Genomic DNA, 12195 nt, shown 5'->3' on the forward strand with positions numbered 1-12195 from the left:
CTAAATTCTTTGCATTTCTCAACATTCACATCACAGTCTTTCAGACATCATGAATCGTCTCACACACACCCTTTTCTCGCAAACTTCCACTTTTTCACTCACTCTACTCTCAACCTTCGTAGTGTTATTATTACTTCTTTGTTATTTTTGTACAAATCTCACCCAATCACTCAACACCTACTACTCACAGCATTCACACTTAAAATAACACAAAATACGCTTTCCTAAGAGTATTTTATCAGGCATGCTTTTCAAACTCAGAAAGAGCAAGTGAAATAAAAACAATTGAAACCTCTAATCATTCTCACAGCACACACATAAAATGGAAAAAAATAAAACACCCCAGCATTTATTGCCGAAGAGAGGTTACTACTGAAAGTAATATGTTAGTCTTAGGTATATACAATGCACTGAATATACATATATATATATATCAAAACTCAGTCAATTGCCATACATCCACTACAGCAACTCAAAACCTTATTTATAACCCTCTAATAAACATAAATGACGTCTTAAACACACGTATTCAACAATGTTTGCAGCAGTACTTGTGAAACCAACTGTGGTTTAATCAGTTCACAGCTTCCTCATTTGCATTTTCACACACACAGTCTAAAAATAGCGTCAGCACTTCAGCTCAGTGCTGGGGTCACACTCCTTTCACACCAAACCTCTTACTTTATATTACAAAGACGTCTTATAATTACAACTGCAGAGATTATCAGGCCTGACATTTCCAAACCTACACAATTTAGACAAATTTAAGTTAACCCTCCAAGGGATAAACTCCAAGTTTTTTATTGTCAATTACCCAGTATCAGTTCCAAACTGTCTCTGGTCTAATTTCTAAGGTCCCTAACTCAATTTAAAAGCGTCCAACGCCCAAGCTCCAAGCTTTGCTACCCAAAAAAGTGCAAATACCGTTGCAAACGGTGAACTGATCCAATCAATAGCTTATTTTGGACCATCCCCAGTTGTCCACAATTGCCAATCGGACTATCCCTTCCAAAGGAAAATCCTGAGCGTCCCCAGGAAATTTGGAGCGTCACCTCCGAACAATGCACTTCTAAGCAGTCCAACTGCCGTTCTACAAAAATTTGCCTTCATTTTAAAACAACCATCACAACTTCACATGAAGTATATGACCGAACCCGGTCCAACCGTCTCACCAATTAAAAAATGACCAATTACCTATTATACTAAACTCACTTAACAGTCCAACTGTTTTAAATTCTGTTAGCAGTCCAACTGCTTTAAATCCTCATTACTGTCACTTTCAACGTTTCATTATCCTTTTCAACTTCAATTCTCATGAGATTTTCACCAAAATCAGAACAGACATTTACCAGTAATTTCAGTGAGTAAACTTAAATTTTCAGTCCAATTTGGCACACTTTAATTCAACAGGTAGTGCCTTACCTTTGAATAAGCCGGCTTATGTCAACTCACTTTGACCACTGACTCGTGTCTGCCCGTTCGAGCGCCTCGGACCCTCTCCGTCCTAACCTAAATGCAGACACAGGAGTTCCCCTTTCTGGCATCCTCTTCCAAATATGGTGATGATCTCAGGCCTTTGAGGTCCCCATGGACTTGTCCTCCTTCTGTCACCTGTTGTCAAGTAAACTCTAGTGCAACATGTTGCTGAATACACTCAGGCCTTTGCTCCGCTACCATTTTTACTGTAACAATATACTCAGCATATAAGCTATTAAGATTATAGATTTAACTCAACGATTTAAAGTGGTTATAACTGCACCTGTAATAAAAATGTTAATATGTGATTATGATAACCCCTGTAATACAAATTATAACATAATGCCAACAACTTCAATAAATGCTTTGATGAAATGATAATTAATGCAATGATAAAGATGATGGTTATGAACAGTAACCGTAAAATAATTTCTTTAATCCTACAATCTCTAAAATGAGAAATATCCTGTCTCAGAGTGATGCTGAAAAACTAGTTCATGCATTCATTACTTCCAGGCTGGACTACTGTAATTCACTATTATCAGGATGTCCTAAAAACTCTCTGAAAAGCCTTCAGCTGATCCAAAATGCTGCAGCAAGAGTCCTGACAGGGACTAGAAAGAGAAGCATATTTCTCCTGTTTTGGCTTCCTTCATTGGCTTCCTGTTAAATCCAGAATTGAATTCAAAATCCTGCTCCTCACATACAAGGTCTTAAATAATCAGGCCCCATCTTATCTTAATGACCTTGTAGTACCATATCACCCTATTAGAGCACTTCGCTCTCGCTCTGCAGGCCTACTTGTTGTTCCTAGAGTATTTAAAAGTAGAATGGGAGGGAGAGCCTTCAGTTTTCAGGCCCCTCTTCTGTGGAACCAGCTTCCAGTTTGGATTCGGGAGACAGACACTATCTCTACTTTCCTTTTTGCTAAAGCATATAGTTAGGGCTGGACCAGGTGACCCTGAATCCTCCCTTAGTTATGCTGCAATAGACGTAGGCTGCCGGGGATTCCCATGATGCATTGAGGTTTTCCTTTCCAGTCACCTTTCTCACTCACTATGTGTTAATAGACCTCTCTGCATCGAATCATATCTGTTATTAATCTCTGTCTCTCTTCCACAGCATGTCTTTATCCTGTTTTCCTTCTCTCACCCCAACCGGTCGCAGCAGATGGCCCCGCCCCTCCCTGAGCCTGGTTCTGCCGGAGGTTTCTTCCTGTTAAAAGGGAGTTTTTCCTTCCCACTGTTGCCAAAGTGCTTGCTCATAGGGGGTCATATGATTGTTGGGTTTTTCTCTGTATCTATTATTGTAGGGTCTACCTTACAATATAAAGCGCCTTGAGGCAACTGTTGTTGTGATTTGGCGATATATAAATAAAATTGAATTGAACTGAATTGAATTAACAAAACCTTTACATTTCATGATAAAATGTTAAAATCTTCACTCTTTAAGAGAAGTCTAAGTCCCAAAGGTCATTACCCTGAACAAATAAGGCTAACTATAGCTTGCATTGTGTTGGGTAAAGGTCTCGGCAGAAAACGACTAAATTAAAAGTTCATGGGCTTTGTGTGAAGGAGGGTGCAACTAGATTATTGTTAATGAACAATTATTGATTGCAGGCCTACATAAAGTACTGTGAAAAAGTATTAGTTTTTTGTATACTTGTTACACTTACACGTTTACACTTACATCATTAAAATATTTTTAATATTAGACAAAGTAAATGCAAAGAGACGTGGAAGAGAATGGATGGATGGATTAACTTTCTTAATGGTAAGTAGTAGTCTAATTTCTGAAAAAACAAAGTAAAAAAGAAGTTTCTGGCTGATATTTGTTCCTGATATCAGAATATGATAGTATCTACTAACTTCTACTAACTACTATTTCTAATTTCAATTTGAAGATGGATTTATTACAAACTAAAGAGGTAACAATACATTTCATGTTGAATTAAGCATTAATGTTCTAAAATCAGACATTATCAAGAACTGCCTCATGTACAAATTCAGAAAACCACGAGACTCAATGTACACCCACGTGCTTAAAGTGGTAAGCACCTATTTTAGCTACTAATAAAACACAGTGCAATATCATTATTTTAGTTAGTTAACCACAAGTAAACATTAAGGTTACATTATTGCTAATTTTAAAACCATTTGTATGCAGATGACATCCAGTTTTCTTGCTTAACAAACTTTATAAATTTGGTGATCTAAAATCCTCGACTTCCATTAAGTCGTAAATAAATAATGATTACTTGCTCATTACAGTGCCAATTTAAGAATCAAACATTCCCTTAGGTTTCTAACCACCTCTGCTGATTTAATTCTGGAAAGTTTTCTTTCTTTACAGTGTTATATCAGGGAGCTGACGTAATCGTTCATTAACCTAATTTAATTTTCTTATTTTTAAGGTGGAACTGGTGCAAATAGTTATTTATTTGTCTTCATGCTTTTATCTTTTCTCATTTCAGTTATAGCAAATAATTATTCCTCATTTGTCTTAAGAAATGTTTAAATTATCTACAAATTATTCAAAATTTCGTTGCACATCTTGGTGACCTTGTATCTGAAAGAGCCATTATAAATAAACCTTACTTACTAAATTCTTGCAAATGTTAACAAAGAAAATATTAAAATAAATTGAACAAAAGTGGACTTCATATTGGTTTGCAGTATGACTACACGATGTATGTCTGGGGATGTTACAGTAGTAGTCAGAATTTTGCATCCAGTCATCGTGGCCGTGAATGTCATGCAAACTGTTCTTTTGCTGGGTGGAATGATTGTACAGCGAAAATCTTTAATGACTTAAAAACATAGGTGCACAAGTTTTCATTTATGTTGGATTTTCTGTAATCCCCAAAGTGTCATGGGTACACATAAAGGATCAAATATATAGTCTCACTCACTTAAAACTTTTAATAAGTGGTACACTTTGGTGCTCTCTCTCCTCTAAGTGTGTGGTTACCGCACTTTACCTTTCAGAGGCAGGATCCTCTTGGTCCCCTCCCTCCGGTCTGGCACATATGGTAATCAACAGTAATGTTTAGAAACTGGCTGGTTTAGCCGCTATTACATTGAGTACTAGTGTTTCCTTTTTCTTTTCTTTTTTTTCAACAATACATTATTTTTACATGGTTTTTCAGGACAACCTGTCTTCATCATGCATCTACATTTGGGTCCTCACCACTCCACAACTCAGCTGTTCAATAAAGAAATTATGATTTACATCAATCTACCTTTATAAACATAAAAGAACTAGATTATTTAGATTTAGATTGTTATTTATTTTAATTAAGATTTAAGAAAACTGAGTCTTTAACAGTCAGTGACGTAACATTGAAGTGTCAGCTGTAATTACCCAACATCACTTGGATTATATGAAAACATCCAAGGGATCAGTTAGCATACATTCATGCCAGAGGATGAGCCACAGGGAAGCACAAACATGCTGTTCTTTAGTCTGTAACTGCCCTGCAACTGTTTTTCCGGTAGAAGCACATCCAACATGCACCAGCAGCTTATTTAAACAATATATTCGAATGTGTTTTTTAGTAGAGCAGTAATGAACTGTTGCCAGATATTTTTTATTTGAAAAAAAAAAAAGAAATACCAAGGAAGGCCAGGTGTACCAGTTTTACACTAGCGGTGTGTGACACTGCAGATGTTGGTATCGATCCAATACCAGGTAAATACAGGGCCAGTATTGCCAATACCAATACATATACTGATACTTTAAAGCTATAAAGGCAGCTTATGTAGGGGAGAGCAGTGTATCATGATTTATGACATGAGGCATCGTAACTTTGCAAATTCTGAACACATTTCAATAACCGCTAAATCACTGTGATTCTACAATAATGAGCTAACGCAATAAAAACACTTTTTTTTTTTAGCTTTTTTCATTTTGAAACTAAGGGTTATTTTTTTGGGGGGAAACCTGAAATGTAAATGTGCCCGTCTCTAAAGCACAACTTATGTTGTTTAAATGTGCTGTAGGCTACAAATAAAGTAGACCTGACAAATTCAGACATTTTTTTATAGTGCATGGTTGATGTATATATTTTTTCATTTCACAAAAACAAAGTTATCACACAATTCAGTGTGACAAGAGTCTCAAAATCCCACATGCACAACTGATGTGATCTGTGAATATCAGGCAATTTGTGCATTTAATGGCTTCTAAGTGAGTGAAAAGATTGTGAACAGTATCTTTAGAGATTTATCCAGACAGGAAGGCAAAATGATTTGATTTATGAACTTGTGTATAGAATTGTGACTATTGAGTCAGATTTTTATATAAACATTTCTAAATAGTTTTGCTTCTGATCAGATTGCCTGTATTTGTGTATGGATTGTAGCATGCATTTGTTACTATTCAAAATTTACAAATTTATTAGTTAGTTTCGTTTACACTTATCGATCACATCATAGGCACTTTTAAACCTCTCAGAATAATTTCTTTCCATAACAGCACTCATTCAACAAGTGTAGCTTCACAGTGTCTACAAACAGTGGGGCATTCTCAAAATGTAACACAAGACTGCTTGGCTATTCTGAGTGTTTTTCTTTGTGTGCAAGAAAAGCTATAAAAGCTAGAATGATGAACAGAATTTGGAGATTATTGTCAATAACTTTTCTTTATTTTGAAAACTTTTTATTCACTGAAACAAAAAATGAAGAAACACAATGTTTTTTTAATAATTGAAAGCTGACTTTGCCATTCCCACAAGATAGAAATGAAAGAAATATACATGAAGGAAATTTAGGTGATAAATAACCCAACTTGGTTTGGTTCAAACCTTTATCAATCAGTTCAGTTCAGTTCAGTTCATTTTTATTTAAAACATTTCAAACATGTGCCTTCACAATCATTACAAAATATTATTCCATTATTTGTTTGAAAAGGAGTAGGCAGAAGTATTTACTTATTTGTCTCTACCCCCTCTAGTTTTACCTCTCATTCACAATAATTCACAATAATAATTCACATTAATAATTCACAGAAATGAATTATTAATGCAAATGAATCATGCACGGTAAATAGGCTCAGTAGCAAATAAAATGTAATCTCTCCTCACAGTCATGGGCGTCCCAAACAGCCTCCCTCCCTCCTGTCACCTGAAAGGCTCCACACTTTATCTTGGGTTGTGGACATGATGGTTTTCCCTCTTCACCCCAGGCCTCGTAGTCCATCTCCTGCCTGTCCACCCACAGCCAATCCCCAGCCAGAAAACGCAATCCAATCCAGACATTTTGAGTGGTGTTATGTTTGTTCAGCTCTTTCTGGATCAGCAGCATCTCTGTCTCAGACGCCACACTGGCCAGGTCATCGTGGTGCTCCCTGCAGTACTCCAGAGCTTCCTCCCAAGTCTTTTTCTCCTTCACCACAACTGCACCGTAGCAGAAGAAGGTTATTTTATACCATTGGCTTACATCATTCCACATTTTATTCAGCACAGAGCCACCATCTTCATTCCCCTTATAGTCATCGGGTTGACCTGATTTCCAGAAAAACGTGGATGCCACTCCACCTCCTGACCACAGCCATTCATCTCTGTGTGAGGAATTTCTTACCAGTCCTATCCAGATATACTCTTTGACATTGCTGGAGAGCTGCTGAAGTTTGTTGGCATCATTGTCGTTACTGACAGGGGCTAGGTCTGTGTAGTTCTGCTGACAGTAACTCTGAGCTCGACGCCAATCCAGTTTCTTGTCAATGTAAACGTACTTGTTAAAAGTGCCAGACAAGTTAAGCAGGAGCAGGATGAAGGTAAAGATCTGATCCATTGTTAAGTTTCTCGAAAGAGTCCTTCACAGCAATGAGGATCCAAAAGGTTTTGGAAAATATGTGCTTGAGCTGTGAGTTTTGCCTGTCAAAAAGAATTTGCACATCAAGACTGCCCTTTTATTCTGCCCTATAACTCTGAGCTTGAGGCCAATTCATTCTGTCATTAATGTAAATGTACTTGGTAAAAGTTCCAGACAAGTTCAGCAGGAGCAGAATGAAGGTGAAGATTGGATCCATTGTTGAATTTCTCCAAAGGGTTCAGCAGAGAAATGAGGATCAAAAGAGGTTTGTAAGATATATGCTGGAGATGTGAGCTTTGCATGTCAAAGCATATTTACATGTCAGGGCGGCCCTTTTATTTGTGCTGTAGTACAACACAATTTGAGTGAAACGATCACTTCATATGTGGAGGTTGAAAATTTATGATCATTGATCATCTGAATTTCATTGAGCAAAAAAATAGAAAGAACCTGAATAAAAGTATAAAATGAATCTGTTTCTTCAACTGAGCGAAAACGAATGTATCTTTTATTTTAAAATTCAGCTACACACACACATATATGTCACAAGGAGGACATATTGGTAATATAGTTTTGTTTTTGTTTTTTTCAGGTTACCCAGATTTAACAACACTTGGAAACCATTGGTACGCTTAAAAAAATCCAAGGTTAATAGGAGAAGCTAGACTTTTTTGCATCAGACAAACTGACATGTTGTTTGTTTACATCACACAAACAAATCACAGTTTTCGGGAACAAGGCGAAGTCTTTTTCCATATTGTCACGTCAACCTTCTGGGAAACAGATGAACAGGTCAAGAGAACAAATTGAAAGAGGACTGAAAATGGTCCTTATATTTTTTGAAAGGGATTTCATTAGTTGGGTTTTTCTTGTATTTTCTTATTTTTCTCCTTTCTCCATTCTTTCTTCTATTCTGCATATTTCAGATTTATCTTTCAATGCATAGATGTAAATAACCCACGGCAGACCCGATGACAACTTCATGCTTTTCAGCATCTTTCAACACTATTATTTCACCCTGAGGCTACATCCACGGGTATTTTTGAAAACGCAGATTTTTCTATGCGTTTGGGCCTTTTGTCCACATGTAAACAGCGTTTTCGATCACTGAAAATGGGGATTTTTAAAAACTCCTGCCAGGGTGGAGATTTTTGAAAACTCAGTTTTTGCATTTACGCATGGACGAGGAAAACGGAGATTTAGTCACGAACGGAAAATGGAATGGAGTAATATAAAATTATGTATCTCAATAAATAAATTAAGAAGTGGGGGGCAAACCACCCCTAGTGCTCAGACATTTGCCTGCACCATGTAAGTTTAATGTAAAGCAGACAATGCTTATATTAATATTCTTCTTAAAAGAAGTGTACAGCTTCTATTTGATACCTGTGAGTATTATGACCAATCAATAGATCTGTGCAACTCAGCTTCAGTGAAATTCAGCTCAATTTTACAGTGCCAAAATCACAACACCCAATTGTGAGTCTGTCTGTAGTTTATGTTTGTGCCTGCCAAAGGTCTCAGTGCTTATGGAAAACTACTAAATTGAAAGTGCATTGGCTTCATGTGAAAAGGGTTTTAAGTACACTGAAAAAAAGGCCATGTTGGATTTACTTGATTCAATAGTGGACATTGGTTGCACACAAATGTTTTGCTTTGGCAGAAACTTAAACAATTGAGTTCAATCAACACAACTTGTTCATATTCAATAAACCTGTGCATTTTGTGTTCATAAAACACAATAGAAACATGTTTAGATGAAGTAAGTTGAGCTCTTGGAATATTTTAATCCTTCACAATTTTGTCATTTTATTTCAACACTATTCAATAACTTTTACCCCAATACTACTTGGTCACTTAAATACTACATGTTGTCTTCATATTACATAATATTCAACAAAGTCTAGATCCTGGTTACCATGAGAATTCAATGGATCTACAACAACTACCATCCTCCTATCTTTATCCTGGTTGCAGGGGGGCTGGGAAATAACGCTTAAGTGATAGGTTTCAAGGCAGGGTACACCCTGGACAGCCCACCAGTCAATCACAAACAACCATTTGCACTTACATTGACAGGTAATTTAGAATCGCCAATTAACCTAACTCCAACAACTGCATGGCTTTTAACTGTGGGAAGAAACCAGAATACCCAGAGAGAAACCAGAGCAAACTAGCCAGATTGTGGATTTGAACCCAGGAACTTTTTACTGTGAAGCAACAGCACTAACCACCATGCCACCAATCCAGACTTAACAAAAGCAGGAAAGCTATGATTTCAAGGCTTGATGCAGAAGTTTTTTGTACGTTTTTGTCCTTGACAGGTTAAACCACAATAAATAGCAATAGCATACACGTGGTGTGTGTGTAATTGTCTGCCTCTTATAACTCCAGTGATTTTCCTGCAGTTTGACATCTCATGCGATCTTGTGAATTTCATGAGTTCAGCAACTAACCACTCTTACTAGATTGTATCATGTCATCTCAACAAGGACAAATTAAGTTGTTGAATTTCGTACAGATCCTTCATGATTTAATTATGTTCATAGAAACATGAAATTATTGTGTTTAAATTACAAGTTAGACTTTTTTAATGTAACAACCACCCAATTTACTTTTTTCGGTATACCAAAAAAAAAGTAGAAGCGGCTGCTCAATTTGACTGAGATCGAAGCCTTCCTGAAACCACGATCCAAAGCGCACGAGACTGAAAGTTATTGACTTACTTCACTCGAACATGATATGAACAATTTAATCTAGCCTCTCTGCATATCATGTAGTTTCTAGACTATATAGTTACACTTAACTTTAAAGCATGATGCACTTATGTTAAATACACGCAAGATGCTTACGTAAATCCAAGAGTTGGCCAATCCCTTTTTTTCAGTGTAGTATGACAAATGGCACCAGGATTCTATACAGTGCCGTGTATTTAACCCTTCCTGGTTTCTTTTTTAACTTCTTTTTTATAGTTGTCAAACTTACATTTTTCAAATCATAAAATGCATTTTAATATTAGCCAAAGTAAGTAAAAAATGCAAAGAGAAAATACAAAATGCAGTGTTTAAATTATGATTGTATTTATTAAAACTGTTATCAAAATTAATTAGCCATCTGTCAAACAAAAGGCAAGGAATAGAGTGAAGTTGCAGCAAGGTGCAACAAGGGTTAAATCGTAACTTACATAGCTATATTCCCCTAAACATTGAAATAATGATTTAAAACCACATTTTATGTTTATTCAAGTTGTCTTTGTCTAATATTAAAATGAATTTGATCTGACAGATTTGAATGGATCACATTCATAAGCATTTATAAACCTTTTCAGACTGTGACCCGAAACTTTCCTCTAACTCATGAACTCCTTTAACATGTTTAACTTCACTGTGTCTGCAAACAAAAACACATCCTCAAATTTAAGTAAAGACTTTTGGGCAGAATCCTTTTATCTTTCTCAGTCTTTAAATGTCTTCAGAAAATGTGGGGAAAAAAAGGAATTATGAACAAAATCTGGAAATTATTTCAAATTTCTTTTTATTTGTCTTTTCATAGTATTATTTCTTTTTACTCAGTCAAACAAAAATGATGAAACACTATTTGTAAAACAAATGAATTTTCAGAAGACAGAAAGAAACATAAATGTGATAAATACAAATAAGTCAAATGAAACACCAAATTCTACTATTTACTAAATAGTAAATAAAGGCTAATTCAAATATTTTTTGCAAAATAAAAACTACTTCAGTAGCAAACAAAATGTAGTCTCTCTTCACAGTCATGAGCCTCCCAAGCACCCTTATTGGCTCCTGTCACCTGTAGGGCTCCACACTTCATGTTGGGTTGTGGACATATTGGTTTTCCCCCTTGACCCCAGGCCTTGTAGTCCATCTCCTGCCCATCCACCCACAGCCAGTTCCCAGGCAGGAAACGCAATCCAATCCAGACATTTTGAGTGGTGTTATGTTTGCTCAGCTCTCTCTGGATCAGCAGCATCTCTGTCTCAGATGCCACACTGGCCAGGTCCTTGTGGTGCTGTCTGCAGTACTCCAGAGCTTCCTCCCAAGTCTTTTCCTCTGTTACCACTTCTGCACTGTAGCAGAAGAAGGTTGTTTGATACCATGGCACTGCATCGTACCATGTGTTATTCCGCACACAGCCACGATCTTCATTACCCTGACAGTTGTCTGGTTGATGTTCTGCCCAGGAAAATCTGGACACTGCTCCACCTCCTGACCACATCCAGTTCCCACTACCTGAGGAATCTCTCACCAGTCCTATCCAGATATGGTGATTGACATTACTGGAGAGCTCCTGAAGTTTGTTGACATCCTTCTCAGTACTTACAGGAGCCAGGTCTGTGTAGTTTTGCTGACAGTAACTCTGAGCTTCAAGCCAATCCATTTTGTCATCAACGTAAATGTACTTGGTAAAAGTTCCAGACAAGTTCATCAGGAGAAGGATGAAGGTGAAGATTGGATCCATTGTGTTTTCCTTTAGAAGAATCTTTCATAGCAATGAGGATCTAAAGAGGTTTGTAAGATATATGCTGGATTTGTCAACTTTGCCTTTCAAAAAAAAAAATTTGCATATCAGGACGGCCCTTTTATTCTAAGAACTTGTTTGTTCTCAGCTGCAGTGACACGCAACTACTGCTCACATGTACCTGTTCAAGTAGCTGATGTATAAATTTATTAATCACCATAAACTCAACAGTGCAATAAAAATTGGATGAAATCTTCAGCTCAAATGTGGTATGATGGCTCCTGAGTCGTTGACCCAGTGCTTTGAGTTTATTCTCTTTTGTTTTCAGTCCAGAGTCTTTGTATTAATTTTCAGTGTTCTTTTCATTATGTTTTGGATCTTTTTTGGATTTCTTTGTTATTATTTTGTCACTGAGCTTCGGTTA

General features: G+C 36.7%; 1 protein-coding gene across 1 annotated transcript; it reads right to left on the minus strand.

Moving 5' to 3' along the window:
* Window positions 1–10870: 10870 nt before the first annotated feature.
* On the minus strand, window positions 10871–11771 carry LOC120436277 (killer cell lectin-like receptor subfamily G member 1). Its single transcript, XM_039607029.1, has one exon. It carries the CDS (start codon window positions 11769–11771, stop codon window positions 11031–11033), a length of 741 nt encoding a protein of 246 aa, XP_039462963.1. The 3' UTR covers window positions 10871–11030.
* Between the last annotated feature and the right edge of the window lie 424 nt (window positions 11772–12195).

This window comes from Oreochromis aureus, linkage group 23 (genome assembly GCF_013358895.1).
Source record: "Oreochromis aureus strain Israel breed Guangdong linkage group 23, ZZ_aureus, whole genome shotgun sequence".
NCBI classification, from domain to species: Eukaryota; Metazoa; Chordata; class Actinopteri; order Cichliformes; family Cichlidae; genus Oreochromis; species Oreochromis aureus.

Coding starts and splice junctions, on each gene's coding strand:
- LOC120436277 (XM_039607029.1), bottom strand. CDS start 11,771: ATGGATCCAATCTTCACCTTCATCCTTCTCCTGATGAACTTGTCTGGA.